The 27533-nt window shown below is 37.2% G+C and overlaps 1 protein-coding gene across 5 annotated transcripts in view; it reads left to right on the top strand.

The window, feature by feature from the left end:
* The window catches only part of RALGAPA1 (Ral GTPase activating protein catalytic subunit alpha 1), a 131264-nt gene that overhangs the window by 101803 nt on the left and 1928 nt on the right, over window positions 1-27533 (top strand). For 4 of the 5 annotated variants that reach the window (XM_058864628.1, XM_058864605.1, XM_058864620.1 and 1 more), the window contains one exon: window positions 16685-16809. In XM_058864628.1, coding sequence (XP_058720611.1) covers window positions 16685-16809 — 125 coding nt within the window. Of the gene's footprint in view, window positions 1-16684; window positions 16810-17434; window positions 17466-27533 lie in introns of those variants that run through there. The other variant, XM_058864611.1, reaches the window with a different exon arrangement.

Below are 27533 nucleotides of genomic sequence, written 5' to 3'. Positions count from 1 at the left end.
GCTCTGTGGTTTTATTCTTTGCTCAGAATACTATATAATTGTTTCCATATTGTCGTGTTCTAAGATTAAAAATTTACTAAATTTATCAGCAAGCATTAGTCATGCATGGCAGGTATCCTGCTTTATTTGATTCTTGACACACTCATTGCTGCAGCTGTGTGAAGAGGATATTGCTGTTTTGGGTGGAGTTTTTGCACTGGTGTGTGGAATTTGCTTTCGTTTGTCCTTGAGGGATTCTCTGGTGCCCCAATAATTTTTGGTGTCCTGGCTCTCTTACATCAGTATCCCCTCAGGAACAGGTGGCAGATATGCACACAGAAGTGGGTGACAAACACAAAATATTTGTGTCTTGCTAATGAAGCAGCAGTAACCCCTCTCTGTCTCAGGGCTGATGCGTTTCTTCTCCTCATTGTGTTTGCCATTGTTTTAAGAAGTGCATGCTTATCTCTTGAGTATGCTCAAGCTGCACATATGCTAGGAAATCTTCTGACACTCGTAAATGCTGGTGTAATAATGGGACTAAATGTTAAGAACAATCGTTTTCACTATGATGTTGAATAAGAAATACAATATTTAGGGATTGTTAAATGCTTTTTATTTAGTAAATTGCATTGATATTCTTGATTTGAAGAGTTTTATTCATGGCTCATGTCTCAGACCAAGCACTTTGTCACATTCTGAATTCAGAATCAACCATGTGTGGGAAATGGATCAACACTAAGAACTTGGAACAATAGAAATTGTGGCTTCATATAAAATTTTATTTGAACTTCCCGAATAAACAGCAGATGTCAGCCAGATGCCAAGAGGTACACCTTTGACATAGTAGATACCTTCAGTGATCCAACTTTTTACAATTATGGCAACAAAGCAGGACAAATGCTAGAAACGTTGTGGTAGTGAAATTGCAGTTGTGAAAAAATTACCGTCACTTTTTTCATTGTACGCAAATTCTGGAGTGACAGTTATTATTAAGGAGTTTATAAAGGAGTGGTGACAATTATTCCAAATGATCTGTGCTTCAGATAGTGCAATTCAGACACTTTCTGTCTTACATAGTATTCCCCTATTACAGATGCTAAGGTGCTACAGAAGCTACAGATGCTACACAGTAAGAAGCTAAACACACAGTAAGAAATCCTCTTTAAATCTTTTAAATCTGAAATTTATAGGTATTTTAGAATACCTGGAATATGCATAACTGTTTTATCCTTAATCATCATAGCATAATTTCAGTTCTTTCCAATAATCTGCAAAGTCTTTGACCTCATGCCAAAAACTTTAAAAAGTTCATATGTTAATTATTTTTGAGATTTTTTTTAAGCCAATTAATTTAAATAGCAAAAAAATAATGCTGCTTTAATTATTCCATCTAAAAAATGTTATAGAGTAAATCTTAATCTGAATGACTGGATAAATTAATCTTTGTTATCAAAACTGAAAATTTGACATCCTCCTAACTTTCTTGATATTGTATGACTAATCAGTTGGTACTTGATGTATTGTAGCTAATCTTTTGACAGTTGTCTTCTAGAGAAGGAAAGGTATTAACCCCATATGGTGTCTTGACAAGGCAGTAACTTATTTATGAATAAATTAATGTCTGTGAGTGGTTTGTTAAAAGTTTGCTCTGTATTAGAAACTGATCACTCAGGAAAAGCTGATACTCAACTGCCACAAGAAAATATTTTTTTAGAACTGGTAGTGTTGCTGTTTGTTGTTTTTGCTTGACCATCTCCTGCCTCGAGAGAATTGCAGGTCCTGGAAAAGTGAAGAGTGTTCTTTATTAGTGGCATACAGTGAGCAAAGGGTATTCTTCAGATTTTGGGCTACATTTGTTTCACTTAATTAGGAATATTTGTTGTATTTGAGTTTTCAAACTGTAACTTTTGAAGATGTTGAAGATTTCTCACTAGCACAAAAACCTAGAAGTTAAAACTTGATAGCACTGATTTTGGCAGTGCCAGTTTCCCTTTCTCCATGAAGTTTTCTACCTTAAAAAGCTGCATGAGCATTTCCAAGGAAAAAGTTGAATAGAGTGGTACTGCATCAATGAAAACTGTGTATCAAATGGGAGAGGCCTAAGGGTTGCTTGCTCTCATAGTTTTGATGTAGTGAAAGGAATAATGCATGAAATTATGATTGCTCTTCTACTATTTTCTGGTTTAGAAATTTTTTCATCTGCCATATGCCAAGAGTCTGGAAAGTTTGCTGTATTTCTGGCAATACATTTTTAAATTAAAAAATTACAGAATTTCAGTGAATATTTATTCCATCCCTGATGTCTACTGTTGTAGCCTTATCTGATACAATTTCAAGTTAGACACATGGATGAGCTCATCACATGACCCCTGCTGTTTTTTCCAGAAGAAAATACAGTTGTTTCTGAAATCTGTTTTACTGTTTAACGGTAAAAATTGTTTTCCTAGTTCAAGCAAGACTCATAAGGTACAGAATATGATGCTCAGTCTTTCCTGTACTTTCAACTGCTCTGGGTGTTCTCCCAGATCCTAGTTCTGATGACAACTTACTTGATATTTTAATAATTATAAATGTGGTTGATTAATTAAACGCCTGCATACAATGATGTAGCATGAAAAACTGAAGATTTCCAAGACGTGTAGAAATATGTGATTGTTTTAATGGACTGTTCAGGTACTTTGGTTTTAAGGAATCATGTAACATTTTCTCTGCACATTATAAGAAACCTAAATATAAGAAGAATGTCTTATATCTCTATATATCTCTGTAGAGTTGTGTGTGTGTCTCCTTGTAGGTATGCAATGACTGTAATAGCTATATCTTTACATTTCCTCTATTTTTCCTCTGAAGTAATACATCAAATTAATATATTTTCCTGTGGTTTCATATTGAGAGTCTGCCAGTTTATTCACCAGCCTTCACAGAAGTAAACGTGAACACTGTTTATTTCTATCTTTAGCACACCTTTTATAGGGTTTTACAGGGTCCGCGGGCAGAGCAAGCTACTATTGGCTAACACACACAGGTTTACATTTTTTCTCTTACACACAAGGATATTGTTTTGCTTTACTCTCTCTTCTGCAGGAAGGTTTCAAGGACTTTAGCCTTTAATATCACGACTTATTTCAAAGGCTGGTTTGTGCATACAGGCCTTTACTAATATATAAAATATATCAACAGTTGCACAAGTATTTTTGAACAGAAAGAGGCTGTTGTAAGGAAAATGGCTGGGAAAATACCAGAAAGATGTAATACCAAGTTACTTGTATGGCCATGAGTGGCTAAAGTGCTCAGAATGACAAATCATTAATGCAAAAATAAAAATCTAAATGCACAGTACTTAAATAACTGCTACATTTAAGAACGTTCATGTTCAAGATTAATGTTTTAATGTTATACAGAAAATTAGTACAGTTTGAAATAGCTTATGTAAAGGAATTGGCACAATGGTAATGCAGTGTAATAGAATAATGTGAAATAACTTCTGTATGAATAACATCATGTTGAAGTTTACCTAATTAAAAAAAAAAACAACAAAAAACCCCACCAAACACTAAATTAAAAAAGAGCTAAGATTCCAAAGCATAAATTGTGCTATTTATGTTCGTTAAGTATGGTTTGAAATCCTGTCTTAGGGACATCTTGCCTAACTATATATCTCATGCTGCTCAGTAAATGAGAAGAGTATTGATTGGCATATGCTGCTTAAATCGATCACCTTGACAGCCAGAATTACAGTAATCTGTCAGTATTAATGACTATCTTTCAAGCCTTGATACCTCTCCTTTGCTTGTCTCGTCTTGCCTCAGTTCTGTTTGAAGTGCATTTTCTTGAAACCTCTGGTTTTGTCAGGGTAGGTACTTTTGTAGGGTTTTTTGTCCCCTGAGTCCAATTTATTGGCTTGATCATGCAATTAGAGTTAAAATGTAACACCAGGGAGCAAAAGTAGGCAGTGTCCTGAGTACCAATTGGACCTCAGAGGTAGTGCAAACCTGCTCTCAGCCATCATTTATTAGTTACCTGTTGAAAGAATAGGATTGTTTTGCAATGAATAATTCCAAAGCATCACTTTAAATGCCTTTGATTTTAGCCACTAGAGACAACTGATTGAGCCAACATTTTGTGATAGGCTTTTAAACTCTTGCCTTAGTGTTTGTCATGTAGACACTTCAAATAACTGCTGGAGAAATACTTGCAGATGTGTGTACCAAGCTGCTGTGTTTGCTGCATCTTCATGTAGTGAACATAATTTCACAAAATTTCACTTGGTTTTCATGTATTTTTAAAGTGAGGAGTAAGTTGAAGCACGACATTGTGTTGTTGATCACAACTCTTTGAGTGTGATCATCTAGACAATTCCTGATCCACCAAGTGGTCCATCCATCAAAACCATGTCTCTCAAATTTAGAGACAAGAATATCACGTTGGACAGTGTCAGAGGCTTTGCACAGATCCAGGTAGGTGACATCAGTTGCTCTTGCCTCAGGTACCAGTGCTGTAACACTGTTGTAGAAGGTCACCAAATTTGTGCGTGATCTGTCCTTAGGACAGCCATGTTGGCTGTTTCAAATCACCACCTTATTTCGCAATGTGTCTTAGTATACTTTCCAGAAAGGTCTTTGCTGGCATTAAGGTGAAACTGCCTGGCCTGAAGCACATTAAAGGGGTACAGTTAAAGGGATACAGTTTAAGCACATGGGTTTAGTAATGCTGTTGTTATCACAAGACATCTACAACATGTTTCAGTCAGCAGTACAGCTTTATTTATTAGCCACTCTTCCCTAATGAAATGCATGGGACTCTCTTGAAAGTGGTAAAACCACAAAATATCAAGTTAGCAAAACTGATTGACTGTAGCCATGTAGTTTTCTACTATTAATTGCATTTATAAAGAGCTGAGTGTTGTAGACACTTAGGGGAAAGAGTCAAATATTTTTGTACTGTTTGGAAAAATATATTCTAGGTTCTTTTACTTCTACATTCTTTCATAAATATAATTTGCCCATCTGAAGGAGAAATACTGGTTCTACTGACTTCTAAGAAAAATATGGATAGGCTTATGCTGGTGGCATTCTGTTTTAGAACAGAAGAAGGGCAGTGAGCTATCCTGAAAAGCGGTGACCTGCTCTATCAGCCTCCTAGAACTTCTGAGTCTGGATATGTCAGTACAGATCCCTCAAGGGAAGAGAATTTTTCTTGTTACAACATATTTTCAAGGGAGGAAAGTTTTGTATGTTGTAAGCTGAAAATAGTGGAATCACTCTTTCATTATAAAATGTGTTTCTAAAGTCTATAAATCTCTTTAAAAAAAAAAATGCAGGGAGAAGGCTACGAGTCTTTAAACTGGAAAGAAAAAGATAAACTAATCCAATGTTACACAGAGTTGATTGCCTTGTGTGTAACACAAAGTGACAGGGTTTTTGTTAATACCTACTTAACCTTATTAATTAATTAAACATTTTGGGTAACAAAAGTCCTTTGTTAAAATGTTAAGACTCTTGCCCCCTTAAGGTGTTAAAATTCATACAGATTTCTTTGATAACTCTCAGAAATCTGTGAATAAAAGCCTGGGAGATTAAACAATTTTTCCTGACATTTCTAAAATGTAAAGAAAGAAAGGTTTTTAAATTATTTAAGCCCTGGCTTTATTTTGGAAAAAACAGCATTGTGTATTGATTTAATCCTTTTCTTTCCATAAATTCACCCTCATAACAGATAAGGGATGTGCAAACAACTTGCATGGTTTGTATGTTAAAACACAAAAGACCATGTATATATAAAAATAAGTACGTGGCATTCCATATGTTTGATTTTGATATTTAAATTGGTGGGAAATGTGGGAGATTATTTATAACAACCAAAACTGGCAAAACCATAACAGTTGTGAGATAGAATGATGTTTTTGCGTTGAGTAAGATATTGGCAAACTGTTTCTGCATCATTCTGCATACGGTAATCAAAACAGTTGGGGCATGCTTTCCAGTGCCAACAGAGGGATTAGAATATCATAGGTGCCAAAAAAAAAAAAATAGATTAATAGAAACTAGCACATTGGTTGTCTTCGTGCTCTAATAGGTCTGTATTTCAGTTACTGAAAAAGGGCTTGTATATAATACCTGGCAAGTATGTGGAAATATCAAGCTGGAGATGGAATGTAAAAATATTCTTGTAAAAATATTCTCCGGGGTTAAAATTATAGCAACAAAGGTTATAGTTTATTCTGTATGTGCCACATAGTAGAAAACTGGAATAAGCTAACATAAAGCAAGGATTAAAAGTTAGTGTTACAGTAATTGGAGTTACCATATGGCAGTCCGAAGGACGTGAGTCCTAATCATAGCCTGGCCAATCAAATTAATTTCAATATACTTTCTAGACATTGAGAAAATAGTTTAATTGCCGATTAACTGCACCTGAATAAATCTGTGGATCACAAATACATCTATCTCCTTCTGAATGCTTCTCCTCCCAAACACAGAAGAATGCATCCTATTAGGAAATGGTTTAGTTTCAGCTTGCTAAACCATAGTTACCATCCATCTGTTCATGCCAATTGTGGAAAAAGGTCAGTTTTCAGCAAAGCCATGCATTTCACAGAAGGTATGTGAAGTGAAATTTCACAGGGGACATGATGGATCCTGATTCCTAGTGATAAACCTTAGGGGCCAGCAGGGTTGGCATATGGTTCAGCATGATATGAAGGCTTGGGTTCCCTGGCTTCACTTCTTTGGCGTGGAACTGATAAAACCTGGCTCTTAAGTATTGTTTCACTGGACACCAATCATGGGCAGCAGGAACTGCCCACTTAACTCTCTGTGGGAAGGAAGCCCAGGCTGTGTTCACAATAGCATCATTGTAGTGCTGCAGACTGCTCTCAACAGCTTGACAGCTTTAGGGAGGAGGGTGAAGGGGCTGCTTTGCTAATTGCTGTTCAAAATATAAAAAGAGGGAAATAACTGAAAATTCATATTTGTTTTCTTCATTTACATAGAAACCTGGCTTTGAGATTTTAAAATCATTCTTAAAATTGACTTTACTGCTCTCCAAAGAGGCTTTTAAGTAGATTATCTGCTACTGGTACTGCAGCAACACAAGGTAAAGAGAAAACATTCTCATCAACTAAAAAATTTTAAAAGGTAGTTGTAAAGTTCATTAAAGTGCAGATTTGAATTAATGACAGAATTTCTCATTAGAGAAGTTTCCTTTGTTGCTGGTAGTGTAGAATGACAAATGAACACATACCTGTGTGTGCAGTCTTTTTACTGGACAGTATTTAATATTAATATAATTTTATTTGTGTAATTTTGCAGTTTGGAGTGATTTCTTCATGAAAAAGGTATTTGCAGTTTTTCTCATCAATTAATATGTCTATATATGCAGAGAAGGTATTTAAAGTAGAAATTTAAATACTTGAATTTATGGAAACAGTGAGCTTAAGCTTAATTCATGCTAATACCAGAGAGTAGAGAACTAGTTCTGCTTCTGTATTCTTTACACCTATCAACCTTAATTACTTGAGTTAACACTGATGTAAGGCAGGATGTCAGAATAAGGATGACTCCCTCTCCCAACATCAGGAGTTAGTTTGTGGGGTTGCAGTTCCCCTGTGGCCTGTAGTGTTCCACATTTGTTGCAGTCATCACTTCAGCCCACACCTTGCCATCTTTCATTGGTGTGTTTGGTACAACAGCTTTAATAAGCCTCAGTCCCGTGGCCGGTGGCCCTGCGCCTCCCCTGCTGCCTCCTGCAAACCCACAGCAGCCAGGTGCGCGCTTCCGTCTGACTGCAGGAGCGGCGCTCCCTTGCTGCAGAGAGAGCCTGAAGCAGTGGCAGCTCTAATGGGCTTCAAAACAATTAGCACAACATACCTTATAGAGTCGTTGATTCTCATCTTGGATACATTAGTAAGACAAATCTTCCCTCTAAGTTGGAGTGGGAATTCTGCCTGCATATGGGCTTCAGCACTGTTTTCATCACTGTTTTGTTTTCATGTCCATCGCCTGTTACTAAAACATGGATGAGTGCAGTATTTTTAAGTACTGTCATTATTCTTCTAACCACCCAGCCAAAGTTATAGTGCTGAGGTATTCATCCTTCCCATGCTGCTAGCCATTTGATCCAACTTTTTAGCTTCGTGCTAAAATGCAGTTCAGGGTTTGTAGAACCAACAATACACTATAAATGGTACAGAAACCGATACTTTCTGCTATATGTTTGTATTAGTATGCTCCTGCTATATTTCAAACAGATAATTCATTGAATGCCCATTCTTCCTCTTACTGCAGAGTAGATTATATTTAAGTCAAGATTAATGGATAGATTCTGATGTTAAAACCCAGTCTCTGAGCCTGTCGTTCCCTGGAGGCATATAGTGCATTAGTTTAAGCCAATGTGCTGTTTATCATAGATACTCTGACACTGTCTTAAATGACAGTTTACTGTACTTTGTAGCTGCTTACTCTGGTAATAAAATCACTATATTGTGTTCTTGATAATTATAATATTAAATAGAAATTTAATTGGATTACTGCACATTTAGATACAGATAGTTCTTAAGTAATTGTCCACTGTAAAATTTCTGATACTCATTTTTTCTCTCATGCAGTTTGTTCTGTCAGGGTCTAAGCTTAATACGTAGTTCAGTCACCTTTGATGAAAAAGTGCTGAAAAGACTTTTGCAGTGGGATTTTTTGGTGCAGAGGAGTATCTTTTATCATACAGGTTTTCACTTGAACCTTTGTTGGTTTTTAAATCCTTCCATAAGGTGCTCCTGTTTGCTAAAGTCCTTAAAATAAAATAACTTCTGGGTTCTACAGAGTTGAAAAATTTGATAAATAGTCTTAATTCAGATCTTTTTTCCCTTAATTTTGAAATTCCTAGAAGTCTGAGCATAATTTTTGTCATTTTTGCTGCCTAAACAGATGAACAGAATTAGAATTAATTCAGTAGTTTTTATACGATTGTCTTAAAAAAAGAACCCCAACTTTTTTTATATATAATTCGTTTTTATATCATATATATTCTAAAGAATATGCTGAAATTAAAATTTATTTTAAGTTCCGTTCAGTTGCATTTTAATTCTATATATTTTTATAAACCTTCTGTAAAGGACCTTGGTGAAGAGCGGTTACATTTTTCATTTCATAATTGAGTGTTTTAAGTGGTTAAGCGTAGTCCAAATTTTATCCAATTGCAGCTTGTGTTAATGGTGCTCCACTCACACTGCCTTAGCACCTGTTATGGATTTTGAGTCATCTGGCAGCCCGTGGGACTTAGATAAAGAAGTACCAGGTGTCCTGCCTGTCTCCTAATTGAGACGCAATGTAAACAATACAGACTTGGCAATATGGTTATAGAAATGGATTAAAGCCCAGCTTTGTCTGCACTGATGAAGCACGGTTTGTTCTTCCTAGAAGACGTTATAAACCGCTGATGAATTTAGCGAGCTGTAAGATTTTTGTGGAACAACATAAAAGTAAACAATGCATCAAGGATTTTCCTAGAAGGACAGTTTTGCAGAATCTTAAATGTGTTGAGCTTTTTAATGAAAATGTAAGCATCAATTAGAATTTCTTGCAGTAATTTAGCAATTTTGAAACCGCCCACACTGTAAAAATTGAGATTCTTACATAAGTTCAGATAAAGTCAACGCCTTTCAGTATGTAGTGTGTTAGTAAAATAGGCAGAAAACAATACCATTTACTTGGAAACACTCAATGGCTGCAACTTTATCTAGCCTACCTTGCAGGACTTCTAATCATATAAGCATATAAACATTATATCTATTCTATGGAGTAGATGTAATGTAAATTATCTCCTTTAACTGTAAGATAAGCAATCTTAAATTTAAAAAACTCCTCCAAGTAGCAAAAAGTGCCTGATAACAATTTATCACAGATTTCTTTAACTGTTTAGTAGTATAAAAACTTGGAAGTAGTTTTCATTATATTTATTCAAAGAATGATGCAACTATGTTTTGGAAACAAATTTTTTATCTGGAATGATGGAATTAGTTTGTATAAATTTATCTATTATACATTCCCTTATTTTCTTAATGAAGAAATATACCTCAGAAATTGCTTCAATCAGCCCTTTGCAGTTACAGCTTGAGTTGAAAAATAATGTAATCGAATATGTTAGATAATACATTTTAAGCTTGGTTAATTCTACAGTCTTGGTCTGTTACTTTTTTTTTCATATAAATTCTCATTTTATTAGTGAGATAGCTACATTAATTAGTAGATTGTAACATATACATTACTTATTAAAATTATTGATTTTGGATAAAATAGAGCCCCTTCAGCAGTTTTTAAATGTTTTCACCAAATGCAGCACACAAGTTTTTGTATGCAATGCATTTTTCATTTCTCTGAGGTTTATGTTCTATTTTTATGAGTAAGAAAATATATTGTTACATTTTATTGCAGAAGAGCTGTCTTGAAAAAGTAGTTCAGTAGGAAAAAATCCCCTTAAAAGACTATAAAATTTTTAATTCTTTCACCTGCTTGATAGTGTCAAGCATAGTAATTTTTTTCTTCTCTTTCACCTAAATAACTCACATGAGATATGAGGAGAATGAACAGAATTCTGCCTTATGAATCATTTGTGTTGTGTCTAAGTCCAGTTGTATGTGCAGAAGCTCCTTTCATTCACAGCGTAGCTGTAAAAAAAACAGATGCACCTAGCTAAATATTTATGTGCCATTTTCAATATTGACAGTATTTAAGAGACACAAAAGAACCCAGACTGACTTTGAGATAGCAAGGTGACTTGAGTAAACAGAAGATACAGCTGGAAGAAAAAGAAACTCTTTATTTGTATACTGTGCAAACTAGATGTGGAAATTACTGAAATGCAATAAATAAGGAACACCGTGATACCACTTCTACAGAGTCACTTTTCAGAATATAAGAGAACTTTAACTATTCCTCTCAGTTGATACTGATCACCCACCTACATACAAAATACTGCTACTTGCAGGGCTTCCAGCACTGGATCAATAGCAGCCCGACTTGCATCCTTAACTCTAAGAGCCAACAAAGACTACAAATTGCTGTGACTCAGTATGAGTTCAGCTGGTTTGACAACCACTGCACAGTCTCTTCTTTTAGAGTGAGATTTCCCAGAAAAAAAATTCCATTTCTGTGATGTGTGTGGGTTTTCTTTTCTTCCTGTAGAAGTGAAATTCTGCTGGGACTGTTTTCCTTTCAGCTTAAAACCTTGATCCTAACCTGTACTTGTTATCTTTATAGGGGAAGCCATTCTCCTTTCAAACTTTGATGTAAGGAATTGAAATTTTCTAGGAAAAATGTGCTAAATAAAATCAATTGTTTCATCATTTGAAGTACCTCAAACTGTATCAGGTAATTCTGTGGGGTTTGCATGCCTTTTCAGGCCAGAAAGCAAAAAACTTAAAATCTCCTACCGACATATGCTCTTCACTGTGCTTCACTGTTTTTCACTTTGGGCCCTAATATCCTAGGAGCATTTTTGTATGTTGACAATACTACAGATTTGGGGTTTTTTCCTATAAAAAATGATGTGTACTTCTAAATTTGCTGAGGGGGAAAATGTAGTAAACAATAGAGTTCCTTCTTATATGGCTTTTCTTAAAATATTGTTAATATCTTTTATGTAAATTGTGTATATGTGCAATTAAAAACCTCTTGCAAGTATCCATTGATCCTACAAGAAAGTATTTCCAGGTGTAGGATTTTCATTTTCCAGATAAGGATGGAGCAGCAGTTCAGTTTCTGCTTGTCTTAAATTATTTTCAAAATGCCTGGCTAACAAAGTCATACTCTCCACAATCATATCAATATATATTGACTTCTTAGATGATTTTGCTAACAGTTGGAGCTGACAGGGATGCAGCTGTACATGTATTTCTGAGAGGAGTTTGTAATTTAACCTGAAAAAAAATCCATCTTGCTATTTAGAAATGCATGTTCTAGCTTTTTTTCTAAGAGGTATTTCAAGGCAATCATTAAAACCCTGTCTTTTTTTTCCTAGCTCTTGAACCAAAGCATCTACATACCAATATACAGTTTTTTATACAATATACAGGTTTTTATAACCAATATATAGTTACATCATGGTATACTACATGTAAACTGCACATATATACAGATATGCCAGTATGACGGAAGATTTATGAATAAAGCTTTCATGAAAGTGTCTTACTTCGACACTGCTGAAATTGTTCTTTGTTTCATAAGATTGCTTCTTAATCACAGGAAATGTACATGCTCATCTATATAGTCTAATCATTATGGTACTTCCTTGGGAGAGGAGAGTCCCTGGATTCCAGTCTGTGCTTGGGAAGCATTTCTCCACAAGTGGTTTTTGGAGCAGGCAGTAGAATTTCTTCTCCAGCCCATTTGAGAATCTAACACTTATTTGTTCTGGTAATAGATAGGTTACATAGTTGTGAAGTGCTATATCCTTAAATAAAGTCTTAGAAATCTCATTCCATGTTTAAAACATTCTTTTCCTTAATTTTTTCCAGCCTAGGATTAATGTCATTTTAGGATTGGTATTCCATCAATGGCTGTAGTAGTAATCATGCCTCCACTCCTTAACTAAAAAATACTAGATAGATTTATTGTAATGCATTTTAGTCAGTTGTAAAACTGAGAAGTGTGAAGAAAAAATGAAGGAAAATGTATAGTCAGAATAACGCAGTAAAATGTAAAAAAATCAATAATCATAGTAAAGGGAGAGTTTGTGGACACTTGGAGATTCCTGATGCTACACGTAAGCCACATAGAAGAAAGTACAAAAGTGCCTTTCCAAAAATGTCAAGATTAGTGAGAGTGGCTGCATTAACTGACTGGAGGTGAGTGGTTTTGGTAAAATGGATGGAATAGGTATGGACTATAAAGTTCAAATTAGTAGCCTGCATTTGCACTAGGGAGTGGCAGACTGAGGGCAGTGTCTGAGAGAATGCACCATCTAAGTAGTATGTCCAGAAAGTAGGTTCTGCAGTGCTCTGGGTAGATTATAAAAGGATTTAAAATGCATTTATTTAGGCCAGAGAAAAGGCTATGGCAGTTACTGAGATGTAAGAGCCTAGGTAATTTGTTCAGATAGATGGCTAGAAGTCTTAGCTTAGATTATGCATGAGGAGTCTGCAAGAGGAAGATGTATTTTGCCATAGGAATAGAAAGCTTGGAAGTGATAACAATCAACAGAGATGGAGAGCTATTAGGTGAAGACATGAAATGACGTTTTTTTAGAAAGATTGGGCATAAGTTGGTGATCTGACAGCTAGGCTTTCAGTGCTCATTCCCAAGTGCAAATCAACATGTCTAATAATGGAAAGTACAGTATTTTCAAATACTAGATCTTTTCAGATAATTATTAATAGAAAGAATTACAGATTTAGAGAGTAAGTAAAAGGAATCGTAATGCAAATGAAATATTAGCTGGAGTGACTGTAACCTGAGTGACCTGTAAAGATATGATTCCTGATTTTTTTCTGGTGATGATTCTACTTTTCAGAACAGATTCTTCTGAAAAAGTATAATAACTAGAAGTAACTAGATTTTTTTGTTTTGCTTTTTGCAGTTATGTATCTGCAAGTTTTTAGCTGACGCATTTGGGCGAGTGCCTGCATAATTAATGTATATCATACATTTTTATTCATTCTGTTTTGTTCCTGTTAGCACCTTCTCCAGAAGCAAAAAGCCTACAATACTGTTGTTTAAGTGTTTTGTCACTCTCTGTGCTAGTGTTTCTCCATTGGTTTGTCTGTACATCCTTCCCATTCCATCTTAATTGCTGATGCCAGTGGCAACATCCACTCGAAGTAAGAATACACCTTGCATTGCCCTATTATTACTAGCCATTGAGTTTGTATGTGCCACTCAATCTGTAAGTGCTAATAAGTCTTTCCTAGAGAGCAGTGTTTTAAAGAAATAAATGTCTAGCCTATTAGAAGTAATGTAGAAATTAGCTACCATGGGTTTATGGTCACTCTTGCAGACAGTTGCATTCAAATACAGTGTAGAACTAGATTATCTCAGCCATGAAAGCATATAGAATTGGAGTTTCAAATTACTAGGATGTTCTCAGAATATAAATGAAGATAAAAGTATCTCATCTATGCAGTCTCTAATAGAGAAACAGAGTTCTTCTGTGTAATTTCTTAGTGCCAAGTTGAGCAAGCTTTGGACTTGGCGTTTGCTTCAGATTTTTTTTTTTAAGGTGGCTTATGTTTTTAACAAGCTGCAGATGATTTTGTGGATTGTTAGGATGAGCAGCAACCCAGCTAGCTGAATTATTTTTCTCTGAGTGTACTAAGTGTGCATTTGAATTAGACTTCTAGAACTGATATAAGCATGTCCTCTTCACTGTGTAACAAAAACATCATTATTGTTCTCAGTCAGCATCTATCTCGAGACTTCTGTATTTGGTTAGGAGATTTGACTAAGACTAGAGAAAAAAAGTTGTCCTTGCCATGTTCAAAGCAGTAACTTTCCTTCATTTTTTCCTTATTTGTGTATAAGCTTTGGATATAAGAGGATAAACTAAAAGGTTTCCTTTAGAGACCTCTGAAAGTAGAGCATTTTAAAAGCAAGTAGGTGTCTCTACCCTACTTTTTCATGAAACATTTTACCCATTCAAGCAGACTTTTAAAAACAGCTTGTTTTGATAGCAGCCTGTTCTCCTGTGGGCCTTCAGCCTTTGCTTCCTGGCAGCACTTTTGGTGCGAAAAGAGAGTGATCAATTGGGAGACTATCAGTGCCAGCATGCATAGAGTGATAAGTTAACACACCACTGGGAATTTCTAGGGCCCACCAAGATACTTCACTTCTAATGTGCTAACAAGCTCATTTTTCTACCTCTTGCCTCTTCAGTTATTTTTTTTTTCTCAGAAGAGCTTAGAAGTTGAGTGCATCAGGCATAATGAAAAGCTCTGTAGGAGGGAGAAGCAATAACCCCATTTTTCCCTTTTCAGCCAAATAGAAAATTAGTTTCTGGTAATACACAAAGGCCAGTATTTTTTGTGCAAGGGGCACTGCTGTGAATCAAAGGACTCTATTAACTGCAGAAAATTCAGCAGCTGTGAATCTCCCCCAATGAAAAAAAAGTGCTTTTCAACAAGTTGTGAGATACGTAGTATTATTTAGACTTCAACCATCAGTTTCATCCTCTACCACTTATACATAGCCTCTTAAAAACTGTGCTATATTACTGTCCTCTGTTCAGGCTCAATACTGTGTTTATCCCCCAACCTAAGAATCGTTACAATTGGAGATTTTTATATTTTCTCTTGTCCTAGTGCTTCTATTATAGCTTCTCCAAACTGAGGCTTCTGCTGTGGTTCAGCTGTCTCTGGATTCAGAAAGAATTCAGAGCACAGATTTTGGAGGGAAAACTGTTTCTCAGTTTCACTGTGTAACCAAGTTATGGCCTAAGGAAATATGATAGAAATAATTTTATTCACTGAAACTTGTTTCTAGATAATATATTCTCTGTATGTTTTCATATTTAGTTAGACTGTAAAATCTACAGTAAATATGGTACAGAAAAATTAAAATTGGCCAAAAAATTAAGTAGGAAAAGTTCTGTCATTGTAGAACTGTAGTTTTCTAAGATAATATGAAGATTATTGTTTCCAACTTACATTGGGTGTTGGGAGTTTTATTGCTTATCATAACTGAATTATTTATTTTAAATGTTATCACTAGTAATTAAAAGTGCTTATCACATGTAATACAGTTTTTATGTTTGGATTGCTAAAAAATATGTGCAGTGTGAGTATTATCTCTATTTCACAGGTGGGAAAATTGAGTCAGAAAGATTGTTTCCTCACTGTCCCTGGTTCCCCCAAAAAGAGCAGCAGACCTGAAATCAGACCCCAGAATTTTAGAAAAAACTATTTTGAGTGCATTCCTCCACAGCATGCTGATTTGTTTGGGGTATTTTTTTGGAAAACAGAACTATGTAAGGAGAAAATTACCTCACTGTCTGCAAATAAAATACGGGAAATAAAGTGGGCACAAGTGTAAATGTCAGGGAAAATTTCTGATCGTTCTGTGTTTGTGTAAGATAACTGGAGAAGGTTTCCCTCATTCAACATACTGAGTCCAGCTGGAGGACTCTGAAAGTTGTGTGAGAAAAGGTTAACTGATTTCTCAGTTCAGCAACTATACAACATGAAGTCAGCATGGTAGTTTTTCTTGATAATTGTATGTTGCTGCCTGCTGCTCTACATTTTGACAGCCATTTCCATAGTTGCTTTCATGAACAGCAGAAATATTCTCTCTTTTTCTCGCTCTCTCTGTGCTAACAGCACAATCAGGCCTGCTGGAACAAGAAGCCTGGAGAGGGTTCTCCAAAAACAACAACACTTCAAAGTACCAGTCTCTTGTCAGTAATATTAGAGGGGGAGAACACAGAAAAAAAGAAGTACAGTATTTTACTGTCAGTGCCCTGCCAACACCCTGTTAACCAATATTTAAGGGTCCTGTGGATTCTTTACAGATATTCTTGCTTGTTTTAATGACATAATTGATAAGGTGTTTTTCCCAATACTGAAATTTCACTATATTTGTCTAAAATTTGTGTGTGTGTACAGTCACTGAAATACATTATATGTGTTTAACAAAAAACAAGAATTCTGAATTACTAGGCACTGATATTTAGCAGTTACAGTACATTATATAAATTCATCCTTAATTCTTGGCTAACTCAGTTATGAGGAGAGAGCACGATACCTGCAAACAATTGTTCAGCATCATCTAGAGCCTACAACATTTGAAGATTTTGCTGCTCAGGTTTTCTGTCCAGCACCTTATCACCATTTGCCCTCAGAGACGGGTAAGAAGTAACAAACAATTCTTATAAAATCATACTTGAAATGCAGTATCCTTACTTATAAAGGCTAAAAATTCAGACCTTTGCACATCATGAAGAGTTTTCATTAATTGGAACGAACATACATGCTTGAGAACATGGGCAAAGTTGACTTTAAATCTTTATTCTGTTTTCTGGCATCATGAGTCAATGTCTGCCATTAAGATCAGGCAAGATGCATTAATATAGCAACCAGACCCTGTATTTTTGCAGCAAATTTTATCACAATCCCCTGTATAAAGTCTGCTTGGAAACATTGGTATGCTAGGCTGGTTAAGGTAGAAACATTTTTAAGTGCATTTTCCTCATAAGAAAGTCTCAAAGCTCGCTACATGTTTAGAATTTAAAGTAAATGTAAAAAAAAATCTGAGCCTCTCAATATTAACTTTGTTCCCAGGTTATTAGTCACAAAGTTGGTTTTAAGGTAATTCTTACTTTCCAATACAATACCTGTTTTATAAGAGGATACTGCATTTTTTGTTACTAATAAGAAAATCAGTAAAAGAAATTAGTAACTCAAGGCCTTCCTGTTCTGACATTTCTTGAACTCCTTATGATTATTTCATTATTTTATTTCCCCTCTTTTTAGATCATTAAATATCAGTTCTGTTTATCTGAAGGTAAGACAAAGTGTCCAAAAAAACCCTTTGTTCCTCTTACTTTTACTAGAACACTAAGCTTGTAACCAAATTGTATGCGAACTTTCCTTGTTGCCCTTGTTCACACTAAAAAGAATTTCACACTGATTGAGAAATGACCACTACATCTTCTAAAAGTTTTAGTCTTTTACTAACCTCAGGTCTGCATGAAGCACTAACACTGGTTCTGGGATTAAGGTAACTAATGATAGAGACAGTTGTTGAATGAGTAACACTTTATTGTGTTGACCTTTGTTTCTCAGCATGAACAAGTAGTACTGGATGGCAGTGGTGTGTTTTGTACCCTGTACTGTCTTTCATTGATGTTGTAAGACATTCTGCAGTGATAACCTAGGAGAGATGGAGAAGAAGAATGTGTAACACTTGAAATCCCCTGTTCAGAAAAACCTTATTTAATGATAATCAAAGTGCTTCCATGAAAAAAACTGTAAATCTAAGTGAAATAAATATTGGAAGACTAGTTTGGCAAGTTGTTATCTGAAAATTTTTTTTCTCAATTTTAAAATATATACAGAAATCAATCCTGAATGATACAGGAATTATGGTAGGACTACAGAAAGAATGACTGAGAGATGTTAAACTATTGAGGCTCCTTTAATATACAAACAATAATTAGAAATGGGGTGCAGTTTCAAAGTATAATAAGTGGTATAATTATGCTAGTGGAAATAGTTGAGACCAAAGGTAAATAAAATTAAAAGTAAATAATTCAATTAAAGCAGTATAAAAATAAGTAGCATAAAGTATGAAAACATTTGAATAGGAAAAATCTGTAGCTAGAAATGTTAAAAACAAACATTAAAAACAGTAACCAGGGATACCAGTCCTTGCTGCATTTCCTGTCAAGGTACCTAGTGAACATTCAGCACCAGACACTTTTGTATGGCTAGTATATCTTCTATATTCTAGTGCAATTGATTAAGTTCTGCTTATTCATTTTCAGAAGTCTTATTCCAAACCAAGTTGTTCTGCCTTCTTCCTCTAATTCATTCTTTCAGGGTGAAGCAAGGCTGCTTTTCTGTGCTAGTTTGGTGCATCAGAGAACGCTTCTCTACAGTGGCAATTCCTGTATTCTTTTAAAAATGGTATTCTCTAGGATGATCTGAAATGAGGTCATGATTTTTTAGAAACTTGATTTTAACTTAACCTTTCTATCAAAGTTAATAATTTTCTGTAGGAATCTCATCAATAGGAGCTTGTGATGTGTTTCACATCTGCACACATGCACATGTGTGTGTCTGCATACCGCGAAATACGATGTCCTGTCCTGGGAGCCTCATTCTTCTGGACCTTGCATTGTGCAGTGGAAGTGACCGAGACATCAGTGTCAGGAGCAGCCAGCAGCTTCCTAGGACAGACATACAGCACAGTGTGACCCAGCATCAGAGTTGATCAACCTGGCCCCACATCTGCCTGACCCTGAGCTTGCATTTCAGCCAAGGGAAGCTGGGGATGCCCTGGCAGTCCTTCTTGCAGCCTGATCCCTGTTCCATCTAGGGCTCCAGGAACTCTGATACTCAACTCCAGGACAGAGTGCCTGGAGCAACACCGAACCATCTTCCTCCAAGCTGACTCTAGAGGGCAAAATTCTAAAGCCTGAGGCGGGTATAAAATAACCCTGCCGTCACCTGCCAGAAGGGTTACCCTAGGGCTTGGGGTTAGCCTGGAAACCACTGGTTTCCAGTTCTAGCAGAGACAGACCTGTGAGCTACGTCGCTGCAGATGACCCAAATTTCTGATGGACTGTAATCCCAAGGAAGAGTTCACCAGCGGTGCTATTGAAAAAAATAAGATACCCCTAAATTTCCAGGGCCCCAGCAACAGGTGAATTTCTTATAAGAGGTACAGTGCACTGAACTGTTCCAGGATTACACACAGGAGTGGTGCTGGAGTCCTGCCTGGGAATCCACATGCATTCATCGCCCTCAAGATGACTCAGACAAAATCTTGCAGGCTCCCAGCCAGACGTGTCCATGTCATCTAAAAATTTCTAACCAGTTTCTAAGAATATGTTACATTTTTTAAATACAAAATATTTCATTTATGTGTGGGACTTCTTTTAATAAAAAAATAATTGACCAGAAGATACTAAGACAAAAAAAATCCACATTTTAGATGTTATAGACTTAATTATTTTCTTGGATCATAATCTCCATGATTACAACTTCTGATTATGTTTAATTTTATAAAATACTCTATACATTTTTTCATCTAAGAAGTATCTTAGGAACTATGAGGCTGCTACAGCAGGTGTTACCATTTTGTTGTTGTTGTTTTGATCCTGTTGGCCATTTTTTTTTCATTTGAGCTATGAGAATCAGAGCAAACAGAGAACATGCCATTTAGTAACAAAGTGTATTTTCTCAGATGGATTTGTTTTATCAAAGGCTCAGACATCAGCAAAAACTCTTTCCTTTTTTATTGTGACTACTCTTCAGTACAATGTGATTGTGGCAGCTGCTGTTTTATCTAGAAGCTTAGTTTGCCCTGTCAAAATATCTGACAAGTCCACCTTCCCATGTGTAGGAACCTGACTAGTGTAGCGAATGTGTACATTTAAAGAAATTGAGATTTACCTGTACTTAATCACAGAATGCAATTCAATTGCTTCTGTGTTTTTTTACCTTGTGCTGTTTCTGTTAAATTGAGTAACTGCAAATACTCTGCTAAATAGAGTAACTCATCCTATGCAGATATTGAGTGAACCAGATCTCTGTGACACCAGAATAGGTTGAGGGAACTGTCAATGATAAGCTCAATTATATTGAAGGGCATATTGACCTCATGATGCTAAGATTCTGATCTTTAAAATGTACTCATGTCTTGGGTTAGTTTTTTCTCTTCTTTTGTTCCCTTTCTTCCTACTATGACTAGTACGTTATTACAGTAAATTTCTAAAGAAGAGGCCCCTCTACATTCATCATAGTATATTCCTTGTGACAAAAGCATCAGGCTTTTTGATCCCAACAATCACTCCTGTATTTTCAAGCCTGCATTCAGAACAGTTCTGCTGCCCCACTCTCAAAGTAAGTGGGGTTGCCACTATCCAGTCAGGGAAGCAGGGGAATGTAGAGGTAATGATCCTTCAGCCTTGCACAATTAAAAATCGAGTTCAACAGATTGTATTTTTTTCTGCTGCTTCCTTGGTGAGAAACATTGAAACTAATAATCTTTTTGGCCCTGTACCGCCCCTTCACAGGTCAGAATGATGATGCTTCTGTCACTGTAGAACAATCTGAGTCACACTTGGTGATTTGTGATTGGAAGTGAAGCTGAAATACAGAAGTGAAGGCTTTGTGTCTGGCAGGGCTGGAGAAATTTCTCATTATCCTTTCTCCAGTCCAAACTTAGGCCTTTTTTTTTTTCCAAATCAGAGCAAAACCTCAAAACTTAGTGACATTTTCCAAAGAATATATATTGGAATGGCTGAGGCTGAAACCTTACACATTTCTGAACTACTGTCCTAAAGTCAAACGCTTGGGTGAAGGTACACTCAGCACTTTGAGATGGTAAATTCAGTGTGGACTGCTAGAAACCTGAACAGCTCAACTTCCTACATTTAATGAAATGGGTCTACTGAAAAAAATAGTATGATTGTTCAATTAAAAAGCATCCCATGCATACACACAAGGGGACAAAATTAAAATCTAATCCTGCCTTTTCCTAGTTTTTTAATTGTTGACTTTATTTTCTTGTGACATTTGCCTTGTGTAATTACTTCCATTTTTGGTTTAAAGTATAGGGCAAAACAGAATTTCTGTAACTGATCAATCGCCCCAGGATACATAAGCAAACTGCAGCCTCTAGAACCACCACCTCCTGCAGACTGATAGGACAGTGGTTTGTAGGAATGGTAAGCTCTCTTAGCTCTGCCTCAGTCTCCACTAGTGGAAAGACTGGGAATTTTGCCAGTGGGTTTCACTGTTATTTAACAGAGAGAAATAGGCTTACCTAACATGCATGGTTCCAGCTATGTTCTGAAGAGCATTCTTCACTGGATACTGGCTGCTGTTTTGCCATAAACTTAATCTTTTTTTGCTGTGTTCTTTTTCATGCCTCTTAGTTCTTTCTCTTCTACCCAGTTCTGGTCTCCCGGATCTTTAGACCATCTCTTCCTCACCTTTTTGCCTTGCTTTGCAACTGCTTTTGCAGTCTTTCTACATCTGCTTCTCGCTTCCTTTCCTCATTACACAAAATTAGTGAGACACTTAAGTGACTTGATTCTAGCAAGACTTCTGAGCTTGACAGACAACTTGGCCAGATTTGGGCTGAAATTTATAAGAGTGATGAAGAGCACAAGCTGTACAAAAATGATTGCCCTCTTCCCTGAAGATGAGGTGGGACATGCTGAAGTATCTCAGAAGACCATCAAAATTTATCAACATGCACAAATTATATTTTCCCCTGTGGTCATTCACAGAGACACCACTCAGGATGGTCTTGATCCAGACAATGAGATGTGATAAAGCTAGAAGAACTGAGTAGTCTTGCCATGCAGCATCCTTTCGGGCTTCTCCTTGGTGAATTTTTCACCTTTGAAGGTCAGAAATGATGCGTGAGATTAGTCATGGCAGTGCATATGTTATGATACCTCCAGATTCCTCCATCTCACCTTACTTCTAGTTTAGTCTGTGTGTAGTTAGGATTCCATTTTAGATTTAAATAATTAATTTCTGAGTCAAATAACCAATACTATCATTAGAAGATTCTAAATTTTTCAAATGGAGTGTAAAAATCGCATTTCAACTTTGTTGACCCATCTCCCTGTTCAGAAACAATTGAAATGGCTTTGCATTATGGCCCCAAAATATCATAGCTAATCAGGCTATGGTATTTGTCACTTAGATCTAAGAGGAGAAAAATATGGATCACTTCCTGATGTTTTCTGCCTCCAAAGACATCTATTTTGTTTATTTTATAGAACTTTCTGGCTTCACATCATTTGTCCATAAAGCCTTCATATATAACCCTAATTTTATATTTTGGATAACTAAATATTTTGTTGTGGTTTAAGAATGGTATTTTCCAATTCAGAGTTCCCATTGAAACCACTCCAAACCATGTGCTGCTTGATCACTCCCCCTCCCCTCAGTGGGCTGGGGAGGAGTACTGGAGACATTAAAGGCACAGGTTGAGATAACAACAATTTACTGGAAACAGCAATAAGGTAAGAAAATTAACAGCAGCAACAACATCAATAGTAATGACAGAAGGTACAAGAAAGAGGTAAACAATTCACATGGACACAGACACACCCCATCCCTAACAATACTCAACTGTTCCTTCTGCCATGCCACAGGGATCTGGAAGTGAGCCCTTGCGCCATCCCTGGAAAATGACACAAAGTTGCACAGAGTAACCTATGCGTCCTGGTCATGCTGCCTTCTGGCTACTGCAAAAATCAACCCTGTCCAAACCAGAACCAGGACATTTTCCATCCCTTATTCTATACCATCTGCATCATGCCCAAATCCTACACCTTCCAACTATATACATATACATATATATGTAGGCATGAGTATAATTTCCATAGTCAGTGACTGTCGCTCCAAGGTGGAGTTCCTTTAGTCCGTGGCTGTGGGTTCAGTCCATCCCAGATGTCTTCCAGGGCAGGAGGGCTGGTGTGCTGTCAGGTGGTTGAAAGCTGCACCAGGAGCTCACAACTGGAGCACTTCATACTCATTGTCCATGGTAGTTCTGGCATACAGTGGCGGTGTCATTCAGCAACAACTTTTATACAATTCAACATTGCAGACTGTTTTAACCCAAAAATCAAATTCCCTGGAGGTACACACTGTGTTTCTGTGTTGACTGTCCCAAGTTCACCCAGGTCCTTGAGAAAAAACAATGAATGGGTTTGCCTTTACTTGAGGAAGGATTAATCCAAACTGTCTTCCCTAACACATTTCCTATATGCTCCACAGGAGCTTTGTATCCTTTTGCAGTACATTGAGGTTTTGACTGGGTGGGGCAAGCAAGGTAGATGCTCTAGTGTTAACTAACCAGGGGGCCCGTGCTAAATGCAGAGCCCGGTGTTGAAGGTCTCACTACCTATTGCTCTCAGTGTGGTTTTTAACAGTCCCCTGTGCCAGTCCATTTTCCCAGAGACTGGTGCAGGGTAGGGAATATGATGTGCCCACTCAGTATGATTCTGGCCCAGGTGTCTATGAGAATATTTTTTAAATGAGTCCCATTGTCCAACTCTGTTCTTTTGGCGATGGTGCGTCACCACATGAGCTGCTTTTCAGGGATGGTGTTTTGGGCAGTGATGTGAGGCACAGGGTGCATCTCCAGCCATCCAGTGGTTGTCTCCACCATTGTCAATACATGGCACTTGCCTAGGGAGATTTGTGGGAGTGTGATGTAATCGATCTGCCAGGCCTTCTCACATTTATATTTCAGCCCTCCTCCCCCACACCAAAGAGACTTCACCCATTTGGCCTGCCCAATTGCAGTGCATGTTTCATGCTTACGGTTAACCTGGGATATAGTGTCCCCTGCTCAGTCACAAGCCCATCTGGATGTTGCATCTCTTCCCTGATGGCCTGAGCTGTTATGGGCCCACTGAGTCAGAAATAATTCCAGATTGACCTGAGACACTTAAATCTTGGCAGCCTGATCCACCTGTCCATTGTTGCAATGTTCTTCAGCAGCCCAATTCCAACCCCCTCATATAATCAGCTACCAGAAAATGAGAAAGATACACTCTCTTCACTCATGGTTCCTAGCATTTTGTAGGGATACATTAAAAATGGAATGATGATGTATGGAATCCTACATGGCGAGTTGCAGAAGCTATTGAGGGACAAGGTGAATCAAGTCAGGGTGCAGAGCTGAAAGCCATCCAGCTGGCCTCAAGTGTCACTGAACGAGAGGAAAGGCCAGCACTTTGCCTCTACACTCATGCATACGGTGCCAAATGCTCTGTGGGGGTGGCTAAAATGATGTAAAAAGAATGATTGGCAGTGCAGAAGGAAACCATCTGGGCCACTGAACTGTGGCAAGACATCATTGCCTGGGTAGAGAAGTTGGCTGTAAAAGTACATCATGTAGATGCACACACATCCTCTCTGGGGCTGCCACAGCATTCTCCTTGCAAGGAGATCATCAGGGTTGTGTAGGTGAAGTGCTAAACCATTAGAGCAGAGAATTTCCCCAAAAACTGGCTCATTCTCTCCTGCACTCTATGCTACTCATGACCATCCACCCCCGGGGCAGATCTCTGAATGGCCTCCCTAGAAATCTCTGTCCTCACTCTAAATATGGTGTGGACTGCACTGAGGAGACATGGTAGACTTAGCTACAAGAATATGCTTTCCTTAACATCCAGCAGGAATTCAAAATTCTCAAAAGCTGTTTTAACAGGTCTGAAGGAAGAAAAGGGGGTGAAAATCTGGGGAAATCAACTTCCCCATTTCCCCCCCAGCCTGGATGTTATTATTAATGTATTCCCAGAACTAGTGCCTGATTAAGGATGGGAGAGAAGCACTGAATACAATCCCAAATGATCATCATTACCCTTCATCTTACCATGCCATAAACTGATACCCCATAGTACAGCAACTAAGCAATCCCAGTCCCTCTCTCTGCTCTCAAAAGGAGCACCATTATGAGCACATAGTGGATGTACAGAAACGTGTACAGGGTTAGGTACCACACCCACATGAGCAAACCAGGCAAGATCACTGTGACCAGTAGGTCTGCACCTAGTAAAACAAACCGTATCAAATTAGATCAAATTTGTTTTCAACTCACTCTGGGCAAATCTGTTGTTATCTCAACCCTTCGTGCCTCACACTGGGCACCAAAGAAGCTGTTGTGTTTTAGGAATGGTATTCTCCAATTCCGTGTTCCCACTAAAACCATGTGCTGCCCTATCACTCCCCTTCTCCTTGGCAGACTGGAGAGGAGAATTGGAGGCATAAAAGGTAAAGCTCAAGAGATAAGAACAATTTTTACTGGAAACAGCAATGAGATAAGAAAACATACAGTAACAATAACAGTGCTAATGGCAAAGGGTGCAAGAAAGAGGTAAACAATTTGATGTAGGAAGTGAACCCCCCCACAATAAGACCCAAACACTCCCTCTACCACACTACACTGACTCAGAAGTGAGCCCTTCCCCAAAAAATGACACAGGATGATATAGAATAACCTCCAGGTCTTAGTCATACCCCTTAGTCATACCTACTGCAAAAATTACCCCATCCTGATCAGAACCAGGACAATTGTAGAGAGAGATTAAGATAATAGCATTTTATACTGAAAATTTTAAAACTTTGAAGGGGAAGCAAAACCTGCAAAAATTTTTATATACTATATTTAATATCCACGTGTGTATGAGTGTATGTATGTATATATATGCTTATCTAAAATCCAAAGAAATTTTGTTATTAATTAATCTGTTAATTTCTGTCAGATGTTAAATATATTTTTAAGTGCTGTCCTTCACTCTTCTGGTGTGGTATGTTCAGATGTGAAAATCACTTTACATGACTTCTGTTCTTCAATACCTCTAAGTTTCTGTAAAAAAAATGTGGTTGAATATGAGTTTGTGCTTTTGTCCACAGGAATTAGGAAAAAAAAATAAAGCTACAACTGGAATAATACTTTAATTGAAATAATGTGGCAGACTGAGGTTTTCTTTATCCAACAACCCATGATAAAATTTCACACTAGGGTTTAACTCTTCAGTGCAGACTGACTAGCTTAAAACTAGCTGCTTTTGCTTCTTTACGTGATTTCAGGAGTCTCATGTTACGACTGGCTATAATTTTAACGTATTCAGTACTGTGAAACAGCTGGAGAGCAGAAGCCATATATCAAGTTGCCATTTGTTTTTCCTTCTCAGTTGTGTGTATGTGTGTGAGTATTTAGCTGTTTTCACCAATGTTAAGCAAGCATTTCAGACAGTGTTTAGGATGTATCTCAGTTGCTATTAATAATGTTGGATCTGGATAATGTTATAGAATTCTTTTCTTTCTCTCTCCCTTCCTTTTTTTTCTTGTAATGCTTAGTTGGTAAGTATGATACCGTATTTCAGAGCTGTTGCTTCATTGCACATAACTAACTCATCACTCTCTTTAACCTGTAGCATGAGCAGCAATTGCATAATGAAATTCGAAATTCCGTTTTCTGTGCTCATCTGTTAATACCCTTCAATCTCTGCGGTTCGTGTCTCATGTCTCACACCTGTTATCTTTTATCTTTTCTCCTCCCCCTTCCTCACTTCTTTCCACTCCTCCTTCCTCATCACTTCTTCATTCTCAACAAAGAAAGAAATGCTGTGATATTTCTTCTCCTTCCAAAACCTCCACTAGAAAGCATTGGCCACATCAAGGTAAAGGGCAAAGGCTTGAAACGGAAGGTCTTTCACGCTAGCTGTGAATGGTATGCTGTGCAAAACAACAACGGTTATTTTCTATTCTCTAATTTCCACCATTTGAAATGCTTTAATTTCTTGTAAAATCAGAACAAGATAGAATTTCAGAAAATGCGAATGCATGTTTCCCTGCCTGCCTTTTTCTATAAGGCACAGTGAGTCAGGCATTATCATGCTTTTCCAGATTGTTTGGCAGTGAAGTACCTAGTTCATGAGCAAAATTACTGTCACCAGCTGGGGAACAAATAACAGCCCTTTCTCTCTCCTGTCACTCGGATGGGTTGTGTCGGTTTGAAGATAGAAAGTACCGTGCTGTTGCTCTGGAGCAGGCAGGTGAGGGACCAGGCAAGAGCAGCCGAGTTGCTAAATACCACAGGTTTATGACAATCTTTTAAATTTGCTCCTAGACTTCTTACCTTATGACCTCATTTGATTTTAGAGGAATCTTTCAAAATAAATCGTGGACAGTTTTGAATGATTTTTGCACCCTTTATATGTGAAATGTATAGTGAGGCAGAGAGATCTTCAGTTCTGATTATTGCATTATTATTTTAAAGAATTACCAGTAATAGCATGATGTGGAAGAAATAGCAAGTGATTTCTGGCTTACTGCAGTCTGCAGGGGTTTCCCCATTGACACCTGCAGG

The sequence above is a fragment of the Poecile atricapillus genome, chromosome 1 (genome assembly GCF_030490865.1).
Source record: "Poecile atricapillus isolate bPoeAtr1 chromosome 1, bPoeAtr1.hap1, whole genome shotgun sequence".
In the NCBI taxonomy this organism is placed as follows: Eukaryota; Metazoa; Chordata; class Aves; order Passeriformes; family Paridae; genus Poecile; species Poecile atricapillus.
Note: the sequence above shows the minus strand (reverse complement) of the source record. Positions and strands in the feature narration are given on the sequence as shown.